The sequence below is a fragment of the Schistocerca nitens genome, chromosome 9 (assembly GCF_023898315.1).
Source record: "Schistocerca nitens isolate TAMUIC-IGC-003100 chromosome 9, iqSchNite1.1, whole genome shotgun sequence".
NCBI classification, from domain to species: domain Eukaryota; kingdom Metazoa; phylum Arthropoda; class Insecta; order Orthoptera; family Acrididae; genus Schistocerca; species Schistocerca nitens.
In genome coordinates, this window is record NC_064622.1 from 46,584,185 (window position 1) to 46,607,096 (window position 22,912).

At 42.5% G+C, this 22,912-nt stretch overlaps 1 protein-coding gene across 1 annotated transcript in view; it reads right to left on the reverse strand.

Annotated features, from left to right (window-relative positions):
* LOC126203581 (fasciclin-3) overlaps positions 1-4,694 on the reverse strand; it is a 172,172-nt gene extending 167,478 nt beyond the window's left edge. Inside the window, exon 1 of the mRNA XM_049937941.1 lies at positions 4,679-4,694. Within this exon, the coding sequence (XP_049793898.1) occupies positions 4,679-4,694 (16 nt within the window). The remainder of the gene's footprint in view (positions 1-4,678) is intronic.
* Between the last annotated feature and the right edge of the window lie 18,218 nt (positions 4,695-22,912).

Here is a 22,912-nt window from a genome sequence, read left to right on the forward strand (position 1 = left end):
AGAAAATGCATATCGGTGGTTAAGTGGTTCCTGTATTTAATGCTTTTAGTGCCTGTTGTTATGAAGTGCTAAGACACTGCTGGCACGGTAGCTCAGCATGTTCCATCAGGCTGCTGCCCACCCTATATCATAAGCATCCATCAGTGATGTTTGAGGTGTGTCGTGCGACGGCCACACACAACTGCTAACGGCATTTGACGAAGAAACAAATAGATAGCAAAAGAAGAAAACCAAAGATTGATACGTCATAAACTATAGATAAAAAGGTTCCAGGTTCACATCCTCTGAACGTTCTGTGTTTCTGTGCGACATCAGTGTTCACGTGTGGTTCAGTCTTCCGTGTATTCAGCAGTGTGCGAAATGCAGAACTCCAGGTGGAGTGCGTAAAGGGCGAAAAGATATTCGAAAACAATCTAAAATTGTCATATCGAATGTAGTGAAGAAACCATGAACAGTATAAATTATGCGGAAGTTCATAAAATGACAACAAAGCCTTGTGGTATTGCGGAAACGACTGTACTCCATACTAACAGTGCAGTAACGTCGGCAGAATCTCTAGATGTGGGCATGTGTTTTGATACTTCAAGAAAGTGATATAAATGGAAACGGAAATCTACAGAATTTGACAATTTTGACGAAAGGTTAATGTTCGGAACTGTACTTCGATACTGTGACACACGAGTGTGTCCGACGTAACAGGGTGATCTCCGAGAAAAAATTAATTATTCTGGCTCAGAGACCTCCATTCTTTGTCTTCTCCGCTCACATGGTTTTCGATTCTGAAAGTGTAATGGTGGACAAGTGTTTTTTAATGGAATGCAGAGACATTGCAGCAGAGCTTAGTTTTGTGTACAATGAACTTATCGCATCGAAAATCCTCGCAGCGGTACACAAATACCCACGCGCTATCGCGCACGGAGTCTCTCGCAAATAAAATGCGTTCATAGGTGACTCCATACAATACTGATGTCTCAGATATTTCCAAAATTAATTTTATACTCGGAGATAAAAAAGAAGGAAATTGTCATTACATCACAAACTTGAAGCCGACATCCGCTATCTTAACATAGCCCAAATAGTTAGTTTCACCGTGGTGATACTTCCGCGTGACGTCACTGTAACGTGCGCGTGCCCACTTTCCATCGTTGGGGACATGTGTATACTTTTGTGGTCGTATCCTAAATAGCATCTGGAGCTTTGAATGTATGGAGACGTAGTTGCTTAGTCAAAAATGCCAGCTTGCGTCGTTTGCAGGTGTGCTAATCGGTCAGATCGTAATCTGTAGTTTAAAGGAATCACATTTCATTCGTAAGTGGAGCCGTTTAAGCAATAATTTTCTTTTTTTTATATGAATTACGGGTGCGCTCTTTGCTTTTATTCTTTCCTGTGTTTTTCATTGCCTTCCAAACCGCAAACGCTCCAACATCCGAGCTACACTGTATCAACGGTCTCGTCCCCGCACAACACACGGCCACGTGAAAGCGCTGATTGTCGGTGTAGCATCTCGTGCCCGACATTGTTCCCGCCGATTATTATTCGTTGTTCGGGGTTCACAATCAATGCTGCAACCAAAAGTGTTGATCACTTACCCAGAGACATAAAATGCATGACACACAGCAAAGTATAAACTGAAAAATTTCTGTTTGACAACTTTTGCTATCCTGCAGAAGAATATCTGTTATTGTAATGTCTAAATGGTGGTGGGCAAGAATTAGTAACTAACATCTGTCTTTAATTAAAAAACAAAAAGCTAATAAACGTTCAGTATGAAGACATATTTACAAAAAAATTATCTTAATATAAAATGACTCGTTCCACATCATAACGAATACCGCGCAAATGATACACGGAACGTGAAACTAAAACTAACCAATGATACCACAAATCATGGAACAGAATTGTATAGTACCTTCAAAACCTCAAAATGAAATTCGAAAGTAGAATGAAATTCGAAAGTAGAATGAACCAGATAAAGTACACGTACATTCCAGCTGTGGTATGTTAGTTTATTCCACAAAAACTTACGAGCTACTGGCGAGAAATATTCCGGGAAACGGGGCAAATAGGCTACTATTGAAAAGGGAGGTCTATATGTGGCACGGGTTAGGCTATCATTACTAAAGAAAGTGACTTACATACATGTTAAAGCAAAATATCCATTTTAAGCGGTGTAAGCATTTGAGACCATTCCCGTAACGACATTTATAGTACTGCGCAATGCTGGAACATGTTTAAAAATTATACCGCTTTTTTTATCCTGTAAACTGCTACTATTGGTCACACACTGAATGACGCATCATAGGTAAGATTTCAAAGTGAGAAGATGTGTAAGCTCCAATGAAAGTAATGCACTGACAATCTAATAAAACAAAAACTCTATTCTGCTTGGAGCTATACCTCTGCACAGTTCTGTTTCTTTGACATTTCAATAATCGATCACTTTGGTAACATGCACGAGATACGATAGCATGACTTGCTTCGTTCTTCATTGCACACATTAATGGTCTAACAAAGAACTCGTGGGAGTTATGTAACGAATAAGAATCTGTGTCAGTGCGCAAAGAAGCATTGGTTTCGGAGTTCCAGCTTCATTTGCTATCCACAGTAACCTTCTTGGTTATCAACAAAAACAAAAATTACATTGACGAGACCAAATGTGTCGTATTACTAGAGCAAACACGCATTCAGAGCAGAAAAACGTTCGGTATTGCTTTCCTGACACTATGTTATTCATGTAGGCACTGTAATTTTTAGTATTTAAAATAGTGCATACCACAGAAATTATGAACAAGAAGCAATCGTAAACAGTAGTCTGCTTATGTTCTGGAGCTATTTAAGATGGCAACAGGCCCTGTCCTCTCTGGCTTCAGAACAAGGTACACGTAAATTTTATAGCGCCATCTCCCTTCTTTTTTTTACCTCCATGACTTTATAGTTTTCTCAACAACTTACTCCATGGAAGTTTCTACATAGTCCAATATCAGCGACGACATATTTCGTTACTCTTACGGAACGTTTTCATACCTCTCATGGTATTTTATTTTTATCTCAGAATACTTTTATTCTTTCACCATAAAATATGTATCAGACGCATCTATAAACTCCCAGAATCTTCATTTTCCTCAGTCCAAATATGTTAGTACGAGTAGTTCTGTTTTATCAAGAGGTTCAAGTGAAAAATTGTTTTTCTTTCAAGTTTCTTGTAACGTTAATTCTTGGTTTATTTTATTATTTTTTTCGTGGAAGCCGACAAGAATTATCTTTTGAAAGTATTCCTTCATATTCTAGGCTTTTTCTGAATCTTCACAACCATTTGAATTTATTGCTAAATGGCCTTAAGACCTTGAAGTGCCTATTTTAGTGACGGCCGCTGTAGCAGCGAGCGCTACATGAAATCAATATTCAGACCGAAGATAACAACAAGAGCTGCAGGATCTGCAAAGTGTTTGCGCCGCAGATGAGATGGATGACTGTAGCACTGAGCATGTTGAAAGAGAAAATATGGAGAAAAAGGAAGGGAGAGGGAAGTGAAGTACTGGGAGGTCGTAACTGGGAGCCCTAGCGCGCTGCGCACGTTGGGTAAAAATAAGATAAGCAGAGGAGGAGGACAAGGAAACGAAATTTAAGAAAATAAATAGGAATCAACTTCGGCAGACGGTGTCCTGATTTCCGCAACGCTCGGTTCGTTTTCCACCCTCTTCGCACAGCTACGCAATCGAAAGCGAATTTCAATAATAATTACGCTGCCTAAGGCACCGGGAACAGAGTTTTGCCTCCGCCATACCAAAGCGACGGTTATTGCAATTTTGAGTTCCGGCGTCCCTGTGAATCCGCCTTCGTATCCGCCTCCGCTCCTTCCTCTTTTACATTTTGCCTGTGCTTCGAGAGCTTCTTTCGCTTCGTTCCATCTGTCTGGTGCGAGACCTTCTACACACACACACACACACACACACACACACACACACACACACACCTTCTATCTCTTTCTTTAAGAGTTCCTTGAGTATATAGGAACTTGCAGATAGCAAACTATTATTTACTAAAGATATGTCGGAAGTACATACAATCATCCAATCAGCGTAAAATGATCACGTTACAAAGGTTTAGTGGAGATTCTTCGTCTAAACCCGTGTTGTTCAAACTCTGTGTCGCAGTTCCAAGGGGTGTAGAGGCTTTATAGTAGAGACGACGCGGCGACTTCATAAAAATAATAAACCAAATTATTTGCTTTCCAGTAAGTAAGTAAAGGATCAATGTGCGCGCTGGTAGTGACATCTAGCGGCCAGCCAAATACGTGTAGTTACTATGGCAGCGCGACAGATGGCAATCTAGTATTGTGGAGGTGGAAGTTTGATGATAAAGACATTCATTACATTTTCCCTACACTTCACACATTTTTAGAAGACAATGACTTTCAGTTCAATGAGAACTGAGCCTGTGTTTGTGGATCATTTAACTGAACTCAGTGATTGCTTTCTGAAGTGATTTTGAGATTAATATGATCAACGCAACTGGATCAAAGATCCATTCACTACACAAATATCAACAATTACCAGTGATGAACAAGAGCAATTTATTGATATTTCTTCAGACTCCACATCATAACACAAGTTTCTTTCCTCATCACTGCCTGAGATTTGGTGCTTGGTGAAATAGACGTATTCGAAAGTTTTGTTACCTTCTGCAACATCCATCTTACGTGGGGTAGGTTTTCCAGCATTACCAGTCATCAGCACGAAATATAACTCTAATGAAAATGAAGAGCCGGCCGCGGTAGTCTAGCGGTTCTAGGCGCTCAGTCCGGAACCGCGCGACTGCTACGGTCGCAGGTTCGAATCCTGCCTCGGGCATGGATGTGTGTGATGTCCTTAGGTTAGTTAGGTTTAAGTAGTTCTAAGTTCTAGGGGACTGATGACCACAGATGTTAAGTCCCATAGTGCTCAGAGCCATATGAACCATTTTTGAAAATGAAGAAAGGGATGTGATTCACAGTTTCAAATCTTGTGATGTTTAAGGAACTGATGAAGAGGCAACATTCAAAGTTGATTACAACGTGTTACATCAGCACTCTTATTGAATTTTTTCAGAACTTAAATTTTCTTACCCCACACTTTGATCTGAATGTCATGTGCGAAATGAGCCGCAGACGTTTGTGTTCAGGTTAAGTGAGGGGCGGATCCAAAAAGTATGAAAACCACTGGTCAAAACCATAGATTCCCAACCCTTTATCGTCTACCGCCCCCTATTTAAAAAAAATGCCGCACAAAGACTCCCCATCTCGAAATCAATAAGGCAACGCCTACTTATCCTGCTTTTTTGGATCATATCACACATTTTCCTATAGTGATTCGATGGCGCCCCTCTTTCATGGAGGAATTACATATTTTAGACAAGGTCAGATTTTTAAAACAGCTTTGTTAAAAATGTTAACATTACTGGTCTAAATGTTTAATAAATGTATATTATTAAAAAAATTAATATAATATTAGTAAGGAGATGGCTGAACTTCATGCAGTAAGAAATTTTCAGATTTTATTGTCATATTTCTCACCACCAGACTTAACTCGCAAGGTTCCACTGCTGACAACTCGTTTCTGTTTCTTGTCAGTAAATTACTGACTGCACTAAATCTTCTTTTGGCAAAATATTATGATGGGAATAATATGTAACATTTCTTTGCGGTAGCCCATAAAGCTGGTTTTAATATTGGAGTTCGCCTCTGAAGCCAAAATTCTTGATATCAACTTTATTTCAATTTTAGCTCTTCGTCTGTTGACAATTCTGTAAATTCCTCGTGTACTGATAATTCTGTTTTTATGATAAAAGTGTACGTACGTTGCCTGAGGGCTGTTGAGTTACTCTGTGTCATGTGTTTTACGTTTAGGTAATAGCATATTACCGCCTATTCCACTGTTGTGGATGTATTTTCGCAGAACGTAGGTAATTGTGGTAACATTAACTCACAAACAGTTTATTAGTCTATAAAGAGCCACTGGAGACCATGGGTGCATTACGCAAAAATAATCAGAAAATATCCTTAAACAAACTCCGACGTTTTGTTGGTGAAGTTTGTTTTCGTCCTGTATTACATACACGACAAGATAGAATAAAATCATCTGGGATGGGCAACTCTAACGAATGTAAAACAAAAGACCTAGGAAATTGGCTTCGCTCCACAAACCAAGAGATATTGGACGCCACATAGGAATTGCTATTTGAAGGTAACGGACTGCAGTCTCAACCATGAAGATGCTGGTGACTTAACAAACGAATACGTCATAAATGTGAGTGGCTAAATGCGGAGATATTTTGTTCCGGCGTGTCCAGGTATGCGCCGAACTTTCGTTTAGTGGCTAGTCAGTACTTCAGAATCAGCAGTAAATTTTCATGGCACTCCAATATGACAATATAATTAGAGTTCCCCGCTTTTTTTTTTTTTTTTTTTTTCTTGGTAAGCTGCCGTTCTCTCTGCAGGATTCGCCCGCAATCTTTTATTCTGAAGCATAACCCACAGCTGTAGTGGAGACAGCGCAGAATGGCCTGCTCCAACAGTTCTTGGCCATCTATTGTTATTTCTCCATCCCTCTCAACGTGTTTTCTTTCTTTCGTTTTCTCTCTCTCTCTCTCTGCTTTCGCCGTCGGTGCTATTTGCCGAGTGGTGAAGAACTGTTGTGAGTCTAGGAAGCTGCACAATCGAGGGAGGGGCTTATGTGGAGCATCCTCTTGAGAACGGACCAGATAAGAAAGGCCAGGGAGGAAAATGTGGGGGGAGGGGGGGGGGGGGAAGGAGGGGGCAGAGTCTGGGCAGCTGGACGGAAATCACTCGTCCATTTTCTAGAAAAAGCTGGGAAGGTAATTCTGAGGTTAAAAGCAAAATTGATGTTGGGGCCTGCTCACGTTGGAGGAAATGAATTACGGTACGCTAGCTTTTGGGAAACTTGGAACAGCAATAAGATGATACGAAGAGTGGAGAGGTTAAACGCTGTTAAGTGCCAAATCTTACTTTTGTGAGGAGAACAAAAAACAGCATATTTCTTTTTGCACCTTATTTGTATCACAGAATTAGATGCTCACCTTATGACTGCAAAAAATAATTATTCACATTATAAAATAAATAAATGTATTAAGAACGTTCTATGTGACACAACACAGCAGGAAATTGACCGGTTGTAAGTAACAGTAAGAAAGTTTTTGTATCCTGTGCCACTAATAATGAGGCGCTACGTTTTATTTATAATAACACAAGCACGGAAATGTAGCATTAATGTTTTAAGTAGTACAACTGTGGTCAACAAAGAACATTTCTCGTATCGTTTACTTTTTTTTTAAAGAGAATAACAAAACTAATTTCACAGAAGAAAATCTCTCAGTATTGTCTTCTGTTCTTACACAACTCCACTGTTGAGAACAGATGTGGTAAAAATTACTAGAGAGGTCACTCTGCTGTTGAGAAAGGAATGGCAACAACGTCAACAGGTCCTTCTGCTTTGCAACTGCGGCTGATCTTTCAGATGAAGTGCAGCACGGCACATATCGGTCTTGGCCTTTCCTCTTTTGAATGCATTGACGTTTTCCATTCTTCTGTTACAGAGTAAGAATTTCAGTAGCTGTTTGAGATGGGTGAGTTTGAGACACTTTGATCGTCCGCATTTGCAGATTTTACACGCCCACATTCACAACAATGTTTCAGCAACATCTTTAAAATCAAAGAAGACTGTGGTATGCATTGGAATTACATGGAATGGTTTCATAGCTTCAACTAACTCAACCAATTGTGTAAATTTAGCGGGACAAAGGCCTTGCTTACCTTTCTTGTCAAACGAATTTTACTATTTTTTAAACCCAAATTATCTCCATCCATTACAAAGAGGTTTCATTGACACAAGCAAGCTTACATGCGCTTTGCTTACCAGACAAACCATGCGTGAACAAAATGCAGGAGAGTTTGACGCATGGCACTTGGAATGTCGTGGGGAACCACTGCTCGAAACATTTCCTCCGTGATTAGCAGCTGGAACAATTCTTGGGACACGCACGGGAGTACCAAGAACATACTAGCACTGAAAGGCATTTTATGGAAAAATTGGGCTGAAACGTTTGATACATCCAGACACATCTTCGGCCTGGAATCTCATTGACTGGAGTAGAATTGTCTTAAATGATGAGTCCCGCTTCGAAACGAGTCCCCAATGACCAGGGAAGACGTGTCTGGAATCACCCCGGGCAACCAAGAGTGATGGTCTGGGGTGTCATTTCATTTCATAGCACGGGCCCTTTGGTTGTCATCCGCGGAACCCTTACAAAATGTTCAAATGGCTCTGAGCCCTATGGGACTTAACTTCTGAGGTCGTCAGTCCCCTAGAACTTAGAACTACTTAAACCTAACTAACCTAAGGACATCACACACATCCAATGCCCGAGGTAGGATTCGAACCTGCGACCGTAGCGGTCGCGCGGTTCCAGACTGAAGCGCCTAGACCCGCTCGGTCACACAGGCCGGCGAACCCTTACACCACAGGGGTAATTTGACGACATTCTACGCCCCCGTTTTGTTGCCCTTCATGGCAAGACATCCTGGGCTTATATTTAAGCAAGATAATGTCGGCCCACACACGGCGAGAGTTTCTGCAGCTTGTCTTCGTGTCTGCCAAACCAGAAACCAGATGGCAGTTATAAGAGTCGAGGGGCATGAAAGGGAAGCAGTGGTTGGGAAAGGAGTGAGACAGGGTTGTAGCCTCTCCCCGATGTTATTCAATCTGTATATTGAGCAAGCAGTAAAGGAAACAAAAGAAAAATTCGGAGTAGGTATTAAAATTCATGGAGAAGAAGTGAAAACTTCGAGGTTCGCCGATGACATTGTAATTCTGTCAGAGACAGCAAAGGACTTGGAAGAGCAGTTGAACGGAATGGACAATGTCTTGAAAGGAGGATATAAGATGAACATCAACAAAAGCAAAACGAGGATAATGGAATGTAGTCAAATTAAGTCGGGTGATGCTGAGGGAATTAGATTAGGAAATGAGACACTTAAAGTAGTAAAGGAGTTTTGCTATTTAGGGAGTAAAATAACCGATGATGGTCGAAGTAGAGAGGATATAAAATGTAGACTGGCAATGGCAAGGACAGCGTTTCTCAAGAAGAGAAATTTGTTAACATCGAGTATAGATTTAGGTGTCAGGAAGTCGTTTCTGAAAGTATTTGTATGGAGTGTACCCATGTATGGAAGTGAGACATGGACGATAACTAGTTTGGACAAGAAGAGAATAGAAGCTTTCGAAATGTGGTGCTACAGAAGAATGCTGAAGATAAGGTGGGTAGATCACGTAACTAATGAGGAGGTATTGAATAGGATTGGGGAGAAGAGAAGTTTGTGGCACAACTTGACTAAAAGAAGGGATCGGTTGGTAGGACATGTTTTGAGGCATCAAGGGATCACAACTTTAGCATTGGAGGGCAGCGTGGAGGGTAAAAATCGTAGAGGGAGACCAAGAGATCAATACACTAAGCAGATTCAGAAGGATGTAGGTTGCAGTAGGTACTGGGAGATGAAGAAGCTTGCACAGGATAGAGTAGCATGGAGAGCTGCATCAAACCAGTCTCAGGACTGAAGACCACAACAACAACAATGTCGGCCCACACACGGCGAGAGTTTCTGCAGCTTGTCTTCGTGTCTGCCAAACCCTACTTGGGCAGTAAGATCGCCGGATCTCTCCCCGAACGAGAACGTTCGAAACATTACGGACATGGCCCTACAACCAGGCTGGGAGTTTGACGATCTAACACGCAATTGGCGAGAGTTGGCACGATATCCCTCAGGAGGAAATTCAACAACTCTGTCAATCAGTTCCTGGCTGTATAAGGGCAAGAGGTGGACCAACGCGGTATTGACTTCCTCAGTTGTTAAGCTCTTTCTCCCGATTTCCGTCCCATTTGGATAATTCTTTCGTTGTGCGTCTTTCTTTTGGTCTCAGAATCCACATGGAACACGAGACCAGAAATGGGCTCTGTTTACTCGCACTGGACACGCTGGCGAGTCCTGTGACTTCATTTCCGAACTCACCGTCTCCCTGTGTCCGCAGACTCGACTCTTGAGTCTTCGCCGCTGCCGACTCGCCATATGGGTCTGTTTGTCGGGTACAACCGGACTCGACTCGCTCAAAAAGGAGAGCGAGTAATATAAGATTTGGCAAGTGTGGCCGGGGAGTCGCTACATTCCCGCTACATACGCAACCCCCAGTGACAGAAATTTACACCATTAAACTGTAAATTATTTATTTATTTCACACAGTCATCAGTTCGGCTTTATAGCCATTCTCAAGTGCAAGTTCATATGTCAAAAGACGTTCGACCTACCTACATGACAGACTCAAGTTATATACGACTGAGCTGTTAGCAGTGAATATTGTTATGTTTTTCGAAGACAGCTTTAAGTTTATTTCAGTATTTAGTATCTGTTCAGAGAATGTCGAACGATCAGTTGACATTTCCACACCTTCGAGAGTTTCCGAGTGCATAGCGGCGGTACCAGAAAACATGACATGAGGACGAAGTGCAATGTCAAATGGAGATTAATTATTAAAATAAAGTACAGAACCCCCTCTAGTGGAACACATTTGCAAACTGTGTGCTTTTCATCTATTAATTTTCGTCTTACACCCTCCACAGTCTCAGAAAACACAGCTTCGTTAGAGGCCATTTGGCGTTTACGATCGGTCATTTGGCCTTGTCAGTGCTATTTCACAGCAGCAAGATGGTGTACTCATCTTCTCTGGTAACAATAAGTCACGACCAGCCTTACACTCCTGGATGCTTCAGAAGTGGGAACGAGTCGACGAGTATGAAGCGAACGCAGCGCCACAGTCTCGGACTCGACGTACTTGAACTACGGCGGCAACTACGGTAGCCTGTTAGCGCTGATGTTAACAGCGGAAGTGAAGTATGCAACCCGCAATATTTGAATCGTACTCGCCTTGTTTCTTTTCTTATACTCTTCCCCTCTCCCTATTCTTCAAAGAATCGCTCGCCTTGTTTCTTTTCTTACACCCCTCCCCTCTCCCTATTCTTTAAAGAATCGAACTCCCATGCACAAAACGTCATATCTCCTGAACTGTCTCTCGTACAGTGATGTAATTTTGCAGCTACATTGAGTGGTATATGTGGATACTGCCCACAAAATGTGCTGCAAATAGAATTAGTAGTAACGAAGGAATAAATTAAAAAGTCATGTCGGATGCTGAAGTTTTACTGTGCGAACAGCGAAATTGTAGTAAGTGATAAACTTCTTTCGTTTCATTATTTTGCGGATGTTGTAAGCAAGTAGTAGTTTCGAAAAGGTTTAGAATTATATGCACAGGTTTTTGGATGTATCTAAGAGCTCTTATTGTCAGATACTTTATGAATAATCTGGATGTTCTATACGCGACGCATTACGCTGGCTAAGGGATGTACACGATTTCTAATTTTAATAGTTGACATATTGTGTTAAACATTTAAACACCTCTTAATGAGTGGATTATGACAACATTTTAAATTTTTAAATTCGGTCAGTAATTACATCAAATACCGAAAATCAAAATTTTGTTTTGCGAGGAAGCCTGCTACTGGGAATGTGCACCATTTTAGTATCAGCATAAGGAATGATGCTTTTTTTTTTTTTTTTTACTAACTCTATGTGCAGAAAATTTTGGAGACGGTATCCACACATACCACTGAATGTACTCTACTTCCAAAATTATATCGTCTTATGGCACAAAGTTTAGATGATATGATGTCAAACATTGAGACGAAGTCTTGGCTTTGCCTTATTCTTTAGATTACGGGTGAATAATCTGAAACTAATAAACCATCATAATTATGGTTTTCCGTAAAAGTTTTTACAGTTGTAGGCGGCAAGCTAGAAGGTAGCGGTTCCCGCTGTTTCTTTTATTTTTTTACTGTAACTTACAATGTGTAGCTGAGATTTGGGATGCGAATTTCAAGGGGCGAAAGAATTATGGCGGGTTTCAACACGGCAAGGCTGACCATTCCCTTGTCAGTGAAGATTACAACGGTCCGCAAGAGCACTGTAAGCGTATTGTCATATCGCTGGTTTAGTTGTGGAGAATCTTTGTGGCCAGCCGCGTCTGTAGTGAGTCTAGCGCGGGACACGGTACTGTAACGTTGCGTAGTGTGTAGCTCTGCATGTGAGAGGCTTTTTTAGTATTCAGGTTGAAGTGTTGCTACAAATTCTGTTACAGTAAAGTGATGAAATATGGAAGTGATTCAGAGGAAAGTGCGTCAAGAAGTAATTGAAAATGAGCAGTGGCGTTAATAACGTATTTATGTATCCTCTCGTCACTTGTCGCATAGCATCGATCATCCGCGCCGTGTTCGGTCACCAAGAATGAACAAATGTGAATCAGTAGTACTATTTACCACAAAAGAGTGCAGTAAGTGCCAGTGATTTGTAGCGAGCGTGAGGACGTGCGTTCGATCATCGCGTTCCGCATCATCAACAATCAGCCGCGCCGCGACGCTTACGCGCACGCTCGTACAAGTGATAGCTGAGAACTGAAAAATTAACTTTACGAACAGTGTTACATCATTACTAGTGACAAGGGGGACTACTACCAGGTATCTGCATGTGTGACGAGCGTAAGAACTTTCGTTTGATCATTCGGCTTCCGCATCATCAACAATCACTCCCGTCGTGTCGGTTGCACGTACGCGCGTCTAAATGATATTTTGTGGACTGTTAATCATCCATTAATTGGGATAACACTTCTGAATTGGAATATAAACAGTGCAACCTGCGATTTTCCTTTAATCGTCACCGAATATAGTTGTTCATGCCAGACGTCGAACAGTGTTGTGTTTTAACGTTGAGTGGCTCCCCTTTATTCGTTTGCATATTTCGATAAATAATTTCAGGCAAGTCAGCAGCAGTGTGGAGCAGAACAGTACGACCGCCGCGGGCTTACCAGGTACGTGGTGTGGACAGGGCGCACGGTGGAGAAAAGCAGAAACAGTATCAGTTTAAGGTACCCCCCACCCATTTGTACTCCCGGGCGTGTTACAGTACTTTTGATAACATAGACGGTCGAGGTAGAAAGAACAGCTGTTGTATCGTAAGAGTGTCACTTTCGTTTCTGCACCGCGTTCATACTCGTGTTTCACCGACTTTTTATGAGCGTTTCCACAGAAAGACCAGCCTGCTGAAAACATAAATTCGCCAACAGAATTAGATTTTAAAATGTCCCACGGCGACCCCGTCACAGATTCGCGTCGCTGAGAGCGATTGTCTGATTTTTGGCCTTTATTGGAGCGCCGGAGCGTAGCGGCGATCCGTACCGGCGGGTGGGTGGGTGGGCGAAGGGTAGGGCAGGGCAGAGTGTTGCCAGAGGGAGGGATCCGGGGGCAGCATTAATATTTATGGCAGCCCGCGGCACGGCCCGTTCTCGTTTTTGATTAAAATGATTTGCGGTCGCATTTCAGCGGCCTAGCGCGCGCACGTTCTCCCGTTATTTGTATTCAATCGCAATTACTTTACATATGCAGCGGCGCCCGACTAGCCGGAGCTACGTGTGATAATTTATGAAAAAGATGGCGGCTGCAGTTGAGCCGAACTTCTTTTTTCTTCTTTCCATCCGTTGGCAAACGAGGACGGCGAACAAAAGAGGAGCGGCGGAGTCCTGACACACACACACACACACACACACACACACACACACACACACAAACCCGCCAGCGAGCTGGATTGTTGACCGTGCGCACGTACCTTGAACATAGACGCGTATAGTCACTGGCGCGTAATATTTTTGCAACAAACAGCTCCAATCCGCCTCACAGACGACGATAAATGGCATTGTACTTAACAACCAATATGACTGAAGCTAGACATTCAGAAAAGTCTAGTAAGTTTCTTTTTAAATGTTTGGTAATTTCTGTGTCAACAAACTTCATGTTTAGACATTCCTCCTATCGTAGCACAAAAACAGGCGAATATGTCCTGGGCTGATTTACGGATGTAAAAGTTATCTGGCGCTTTCATACACATTTAAATCAAATCCTTCTGACATATTCTCGCTTTTTTTACCTGTTAATATTAATATCCATGTCATGTAATATAATGCATCGTGTCAAGTAAAGTAACGTGATACGCGATACCACACTCCTCCACCTCCCCCTCCAGAAACAAACCCACCCCCAGAAAAACTTTTTTAGCTATTTCATGTATGCTCTTCAGCCATAAGATATCATATGTTGTTCACTACGACTGGAGAATCTTCTGGATTTTAGGCACTGGATCAGGCCTATAAACTGCAAGATACAGGTGTGCCAACACCTTGCAGCTGAGGGACCTCACTGCGCTGGGGAAGTAGGGTTAACTCGTTAAAAAAAGGACGAATATATCAAGAAATTTTAATCTGAATGTCTTTACAGCTGGCAGCTAAGTCGAAAACTTAGTTCCTTTTTTTTTACATCCGTAACTATGCTCAAGACATATGCGCCTATTCTTGCGGTACGATAGGAGCATTTTTCACCCTGGTTACCAACTTTTACTCTACCATAATTTGGATACTCAGTTCACGTAAGAATAATTTTTACGTGCTACATTTACCTCGAATTTAAAACATCGTTTCTCGATGACGGATAAAGACTGTTGAAAAAAAAATTCGTTTTGGATTTATCTACCTTAGTGCAAAGTTTGAACAGATCCGTGCAAGTTTAAGGTATAGAAGATGCGCGCCTCAAAAACTCCGAGAAAACTTGTTTTTTTCCGCTTTTTTGCACGTATAATTTGAACGGTGCACATACAGAGGGTACCATTAGCTGGACATTAATTTCACCCAAATTAACATCTTTTGCAAAAGGAATTAATCGATTCGCACAATTTACCTGGGTGCCGTCTCCGCTTCCTCGAGTCGTTCAAACTTTGCTTAATATACTGTAACATACTGTAAGACAGCTATTCGAATGGCTATACAAATGTCCACTTGTCCGGGATAAACCAAAAACTTTCCACCGCGTTCCTAGTTCAAACAGGAACCGAGCCAAGAATCCCCCCCCCCCCGCCCCTCCCGAGAACAAGATTCTGCGCGCGGCATCGTCGAACGATAGTAATTGTTTGTATAGAAAAATTCGATTACAAAGGTCATTTGAATATCAAAGGCTTGCGTGGAAAGCTAGCAAAGCGTCCGCTTTCTCTGAATTTACTGGAGACATCGTCCAGTTCATGGAGTAGTACGACCGACGCACTACAATAGTGTACTTACGCAGCAGTGGTGGGACCTCATATATCGGGACACAGCTGTGTTCCAATTGATACACTATAGCCCTTCGGACAGCATGTGTAATTTGTCATTTTCTCTCGGTGATGCTTAACCTGGCGGTGTATTGGCTCGTTACCACAGTAATGTGTTGTTAGGGTACTGTTTATGTTTAACGTCTGACATTCCTTAGCTCCAGCACCGTAATTCTAAATGTGCTTGTTTGGAGTAAGTCTGTGTAAGCTATAGAAGTCGGAGTGTCAGTTGGCAGAAAAAAAAAAGACTAACATTCGACTGAGCAGCTGCACTATGTGATCAAAAGTATCCGCACACCCCCAGAAACATGCGTTTTTCATATCAGGTGCATTGTGCTGCCGCCTACTGCCAGGTACTCCATGTCTGCGACCTCAGTAGTCATTAGACATCGTGAGGGAACAGAGTGAGGCGCTCCGCGGAACTCACGGACTCCGAACTTGGTCAGATGATTGGGTGTCACTTGTATCATACGTCTGTACACGAGATTTCCACACTCCTAAACATCCCTATGTCAATTGTTTCCGATGTGATAGTAAAGTGGAAACGTGAAGGAGCACGTACAGCATAAAAGTGTACAGGCCGACCTCGTCTGTTGACTGATAGACCGCTGACAGTTGAAGAGGGTCGTAATGTGTAATAGGCAGACATCTATCCTGACCACCACACAGGAATTCCAAACTGCATCAGTATCCACTGCAAGTACTATGAATAGTTAGGCGGGAGGTGACAAAACTTGGATTTTCAAATGCTTCAAATGGCTCTGAGCACTATGGGACTCAACATCTTAGGTCATAAGTCCCCTAGAACTTAGAACTACTTAAACCTAACTAACCTAAGGACATACCACACACCCATGCCCGAGGCAGGATTCGAACCTGCGACCGTAGCAGTCCCGCGGTTCCGGACTGCAGCGCGGCTGGTCATAAACCACACATCACGCCGGCAAATGTCAAACGACGCCTCGCTTGGTGTAAGGAGCATAAACATTGGACGATTGAACAGTGGAAAAACGTTGTGTGTAGTGAGGAATCACGGTACACAATGTGGCGATCCGATGGCAGGGACTGGGTATGACGAATGCCCGGTGAACTTCATCTGCCAGCGTGTGTAGTGCCAACAGTTAGGGTGTGGTTGTGTTTTTCAAGGAGGAGGCTTGCACCCCTTGTTGTTTTGCGTGGCACTATCACAGCACAGGCCTACATTGACGTTTTAAGCACTTTCTTGCTTCCCACCGTTGAAGGGCAATTCGGGGATGCGATTGCATCTTTCAACACGATCGAGCACCTGTTCATAATGCACGGCCTGTGACGGAGTGGTTACACGACAATAACATCCCTGTAATGGACTGGGCCGCACAGAGGTTCACGACATTATGTAAACACCAATATCTCTTTAAAGTATGTTGTGAGTAAAAGTCAATAACAGTTAATGAAATCTGCAATTTTAAAAATGTTTTTTTGTTGGACATAAAGTAACCCCTCCTCCCGTTCCTTGGTAACACACATTACTGCAAATGTGGAGATATTGCTTCGAGTGTGCTAAAAGACTTTTTGTGTTCTGGACCTATTAATACATTAGTACCCCTTTAAAAGTATATTTTTAATATAAATCAGCAACAGTCAACGAAATTAGTTTTTCAAATTTTTTTTTTCCACTGGCCACAAAGTAACCGGCCCTTGGTAAGGCGCATTATGAAAAATGCATTGGTATTGCTAGGGTTAACGCGAAACCACTTTACGCTGGAAGAAATTAGTTCCAATTTGGTCACTAGTTGCCAATCTGGCACTGTACAGCATCTCGTCGACGTCTCGACGCTCATATTGAATAAATTGTTTAAGCGGCAGTTAATAATAATCTCAACTTTACGCTGGAAGAAATTAGTTCCAATTTGGTCACTAGTTGCCAATCTGGCGCTGTACAGCATCTCGTCGACGTCTCGACGCTCATATTGAATAAATTGTTTAAGCGGCAGTTAATAATAATCTCAACTTTGTGTCTTTCTCGCTTGTTTGACATTTTCTGCCTATGTCACGTTCCTAATCCATTACATATGGAAACATATCTATACGTCCTTCCTGCATTCAGAGCGCGAGACTTTCACCTGGTGGCCAAAATTGGAACTAATTTTTTTCCAGCGTAATTCAGTTCCGTATTAACGCATTATAATATCTACCAAGTTTCGATGCCATAAGGTAATTACGGCTCAAACAGGACCTCTGTGAGTAGCTTCGCATTAATTATAGCCACCCGGCGTCAATAACTATATACAGGGTGTTTCAAAAATGACCGGTATATTTGAAACGGCAATAAAAACTAAACGAGCAGCGATAGAAATACACCGTTTGTTGCAATATGCTTGGGACAACAGTACATTTTCAGGCAGACAAACTTTCGAAATTACAGTAGTTACAATTTTCAACAACAGATGGCGCTGCGGTCTGGGAAACTCTATAGTACGATATTTTCCACATATCCACCATGCGTAGCAATAATATGGCGTAGTCTCTGAATGAAATTACCCGAAACCTTTGACAACGTGTCTGGCGGAATGGCTTCACATGCAGATGAGATGTACTGCTTCAGCTGTTCAATTGTTTCTGGATTCTGGCGGTACACCTGGTCTTTCAAGTGTCCCCACAGAAAGAAGTCACAGGGGTTCATGTCTGGCGAATAGGGAGGCCAATCCACGCCGCCTCCTGTATGTTTCGGATAGCCCAAAGCAATCCCACGATCATCGAAATATTCATTCAGGCCGGGCACCATCTTGCATAAACCACGAGGTGTTCGCAGTGTCGTCTAAGGCAGTTTGTACCGCCACATGTCCAGATAGCGTGATGCAGTAATCGTTTCGGATCTGAAAAATGGGCCAATGATTCCTTTGGAAGACATGGCGGCCCAGACCAGTACTTTTTGAGGATGCAGGGACGATGGGACTGCAACATGGGGCTTTTCGGTTCCCCATATGAGCCAGTTCTGTTTATTGACGAAGCCGTCCAGGTAAAAATAAGCTTCGTCAGTAAACCAAATGCTGCCCACATGCATATCGCCGTCATCAATCCTGTGCACTATATCGTTAGCGAATGTCTCTCGTGCAGCAATGGTAGCGGCGCTGAGGGGTTGCCGCGTTTGAATTTTGTATGGATAGAGGTGTAAACCTCTGTGGTTGCCGTACGCGGTCGCCCTACCTTTCCAGCACGTTCATCCGTCACGTTCCCAGTCCGTTGAAATTTTTCAAACAGATCCTTTATTGTATCGCTTTTCGGTCCTTTGGTTACATTAAACCTCCGTTGAAAACTTCGTCTTGTTGCAACAACACTGTGTTCTAGGCGGTGGAATTCCAACACCAGAAAAATCCTCTGTTCTAAGGAATAAACCATGTTGTCTACAGCACACTTGCACGTTGTGAACAGCACACGCTTACAGCAGAAAGACGACGTACAGAATGGCGCACCCACAGACTGCGTTGTCTTCTATAGCTTTCACATCACTTGCAGCGCCATCTGTTGTTGAAAATTGTAACTACTGTAATTTCGAAAGTTTGTCTGCCTGAAAATGTACTGTTGTCCCAAGCATATTGCAACAAACGGTGTATTTCTATCGCTGCTCGTTTAGTTTTTATTGCCGTTTCAAATATACCGGTCATTTTTGAAACACCCTGTACGTACCAGGTGTTTCAAAATATCTGCTTCAACGCTCTAGGGGCGATACCTCACGTCATGGGGAACATCTTTTGTTGGAGAAAGAGTGTTCACTGACATTTCGCGGCGATGCTATGCGTCCTTTTATGCTGGTTATGACTCTTACAGATGTCAGGGCGTAGGCATTATGCTGTATGCGTATGCAGTGTGTGTTCCCTACAATCAAATCATCCGCTGTATGTGAGCGGGTTCATCCGAGCAATATTAAAGTTTTTGATTCGCTTCTGAAATATCCTTCTCCACTCGTTCTTATGGTTCTCTTGGGTTTTCTGGTGTATGTAGTACGCAGATGCTGCACGTTTGCTAGTAGACCTGCTGGTTCGGTAAAATCTCGTCGTCGCAGGGCAGCCGAATAGTGAAGAACGTCCGCCGCAGTCGGAAACCGACTGTGAACATTTTGCCTCTAGCACAAGTTGTTCTCACTATGTGACATATCACCTCCAGGCGTCTGTTGCAGACACTGAAACATCCTTTATACTTATAACGGGTACTCCAATGAGACATGGAGAAAAAAAGTAATCACCATGGATTAATACATTTATCCCACTGTGAGACAAGAGGGTCAATGCCTTCATACAAAATTTTTGAGGTTGCTCACGGAACCATGATTGTACCTTTTCGTTGGAAGCAAATCTAACAAGGGAGCCTCCCCATCGCACCCCCCTCAGATTTAGTTTTAAGTTGGCACAGTGGATAGGCCTTGAAAAACTGAACACAAATCAGTCGAGAAAACAGGAAGATGATGTGTGGAACTATGAAAAAAATAAACAAAATATACAAACTGAGTAGTCCATGTGCAAGATAAGCAACATCAAGGATACTGTGAGCTCAAGAGCGCCGTGGTCTCGTGGTTAGCGTGAGCAGATGCGGAACAAGAGGTCCTTGGTTCAAGTCTTCCCTCGAGTGAAAAGTTTATTTTCTTTATTTTCGCAAAGTTATGATCTGTCCGTCCGTTCATTGACGTCCTTGTACACTGCAATAAGTTTAGTGTCTGTGTTTTGCGACCGCACCGCAAAACCGTGCGATTAGTAGACGAAATTACGTGCCTCTCCAATGGGAACCGAAAACATTTGATCGCAAGGTCATAGGTCAACCGATTCCTCCACAGGAAAACACGTCTGATATGTTCTATACGACACTGATGACGGCATGTGCGTCACATGACAGGAATATGTTGTCGACACACCTAACTTGTACACTTGGCGAATGGGTAAAAAGATTCTTCTACCTTGCCCTACGGCGCAGTTACCTCGCATCGGACGGACGGACCGACAGATAATAATTGTCTGAAAATAAAAAAAATTAAACGTTACCCTCGACGGAAGACTTGAACCAAGGACATCTGGTTCCGCAGCTGCTACCGCTAACCACGGGACCACGGCGCTCCCGAGTTCACACTAGGCCTTGATGTTGCTTATCTTGCACATGGACTACTCAGTTTGTATATTTTGCTTATTTTTTCATAGTTCCACACAACTTCTTCCTGTTTTCTCGATTGATGTGTGTTCAGTTTTTCAAGGCCTATCCACTGTGCCTACTTATAACTAAATCTGAGGGGGGGGGGGGGGGGTGCGATTGGGTTCCCTTGTAAGACCACGACTATCGTCGTACAGGGCTCCACGGGAGTGTATCATTTATACTCGCTCCCCAGCGAAACTTCTGCAGCGTAGTCGAAAAAACAGGCACGCCAGCTCCAGGAAAATATTGATGACCTTTTCCGTCTTTGATTGCAAGGACCCGCTGCCGATTGCCTTTCTGGAACAACAGCGCCACAATTAACGCACAGCGGTACGCGAAAACTTTGCAAAAATTGAAGCACGCCATCTAGCCCAAACGTGCAGGAGTGTTGACGGACGGCATAATTTTGTTTGCAGGATAACGCCCGCCCGCACGTTGCCAAGATTGTTTGGAGTACGCTGCAGAAGTCTCACTAGGAAGCGAGTATAAATGATACTGGTCAGATTTCTGCCCATGTGATTTTTTGGGGTCTTGAAGAACGTAATTAGTGGCCGTCGACCTGTTTCGAAGAGGTGCCCCGCCTGGATACAATCGTAGGTCCGTAGGACATAGCAATTTTTTTCCCATCAAGACACTGACCGTCTTGCGTCTCAGTGGGATGAATCTGCTAAGAATTATGGCGATTACTTTATAAATAATAAACTGCTTACTTACATTTTTTCCATCTGTCTCGGCCGGCCGGTGTGGCCGAGCGGTTCTAGGCCCTTCAGTCTGGAAACACGCGACTGCTACGGTCGCAGGTTCGAATCCTGCTTAGGGCATGGATGTGTGTGATGTCCTTAGGTTAGTTAGGTTTAAGTAGTTCTAAGTTCTAGGGGACTGATGACCTCAGATGTTAAGTCCCATAGTGCTCTGAGCCATTTGAACCATCTGTCTCGTTTTCATGTGACTGCCACTTTTATAGTAGTGCAGGTACAAATTAAGTATACTTTTCCCAAAATAAAAGTCAGTAGTCATTTGCAGAAAAATCTTTTTCATTTCGCTTTACCGGCTTCAACAGATTACTCTGTTATCTTCAGAAGTTTGTTATACGCTTAAAGCATAGGGCAGCCGACTTCAAGGATCGTACGATAATCTGCTGAAACTGGTGAAGTAAAATTAAAACTTTTTATTCAGTTAATGACAAATTATTTTGTGTAAAGAATACACACCGCAGCTGCTGGTCAATAGTTATGAACGTAAACATAGATTAACTAACAATGATGTCGTGGCACAAAAATATAGAATACACGTTTAACAAAGATAAGCGATACGCGAAGTAAAATTTAACAGTATAGTTTTACAAAGATAGTTGTTCTGGCATCATAGATTTAAATAACAAAATGAACAGGAATAGCAACAATAGCGATACAAAGCGCGAAAGGTACTACGTACGAAGGCTTTTGTAGAACTACTCCTTTAATTCCACAGCTGCTGAATAAATAGAATTCTATTTCGTTTACGGCTGCAGTATCTCATGGGTTGTCTTTGTCCCCATGCTTTGCTTCTGGTACTTTGTTTCTCTGTTTATTATTACTGTAATTATTATTATTAATTTTCAAAGTATACACGAAAGGAGAGAGGCTTGCTCGCCGAAAAAAACAACAGAAAAAAAGCAACTGGCACGTCACAGGATCATACAGCGTGTGGAACGTGTTACGTTTGCGTCGGGACACAAACTTTCGACGGCAGGATAGCGCGCGGTCCGGTAATGATGGAACTAAACACCTCTGTTCCGCGACTGGCAACTACAGTTCGTTCCCCTTCAACTCCCTCCTCCACAGTTTTTAAATTTCCATTCCTGCCGCTGTGCGGATGGCACTATTTTGCAGTGTCGACTGCCATAACGTCGCGCTAATTAGGAACGACTGCGCTTTATTATTCTAACATAATTACTAACGCTAATGGCAATGGGTGAATTCTTCATTTAATTAATGTTGCTGCAGTTTAAACTGCTCGTGTCGCCAGTTTCAGTTTCCACCCCACAGTCCGCGCTCCTCGCCCATACTTTCTTTTTGTTACGCCTTCCCACCCCTCATCATTCTCTGGTATATCTATTTTCGTTGGGAAATTCGTTCGTCTGGATCTTCGCTTCCACGATAGGCTTTCCGAGTTTACCATTCCCAAGGACACGTTGGATGGTAGGTGGTATATCGTACAGCTAACGTGATGTGGGACAAATCCACATTTAAAGCTTTTACAGATATAGAAAAGGCTTTTGACAGTGTCGAATGGAATAAATTCTTCGAACTTCTTAAGTTACTAGGGAAAAGTAGAGGGACACAAACGTTATTTGCAATTTGCGTAGAAGCCAGAGTGCTTTTATAGGACTCTAAATGACATGAAAGGAATGTTGTAAAATATATTCATGGTGTCTCATTTAACTCGGGCAAAACAAATAATTATGAAGTAAAATAGAAAATTTACCAAGCA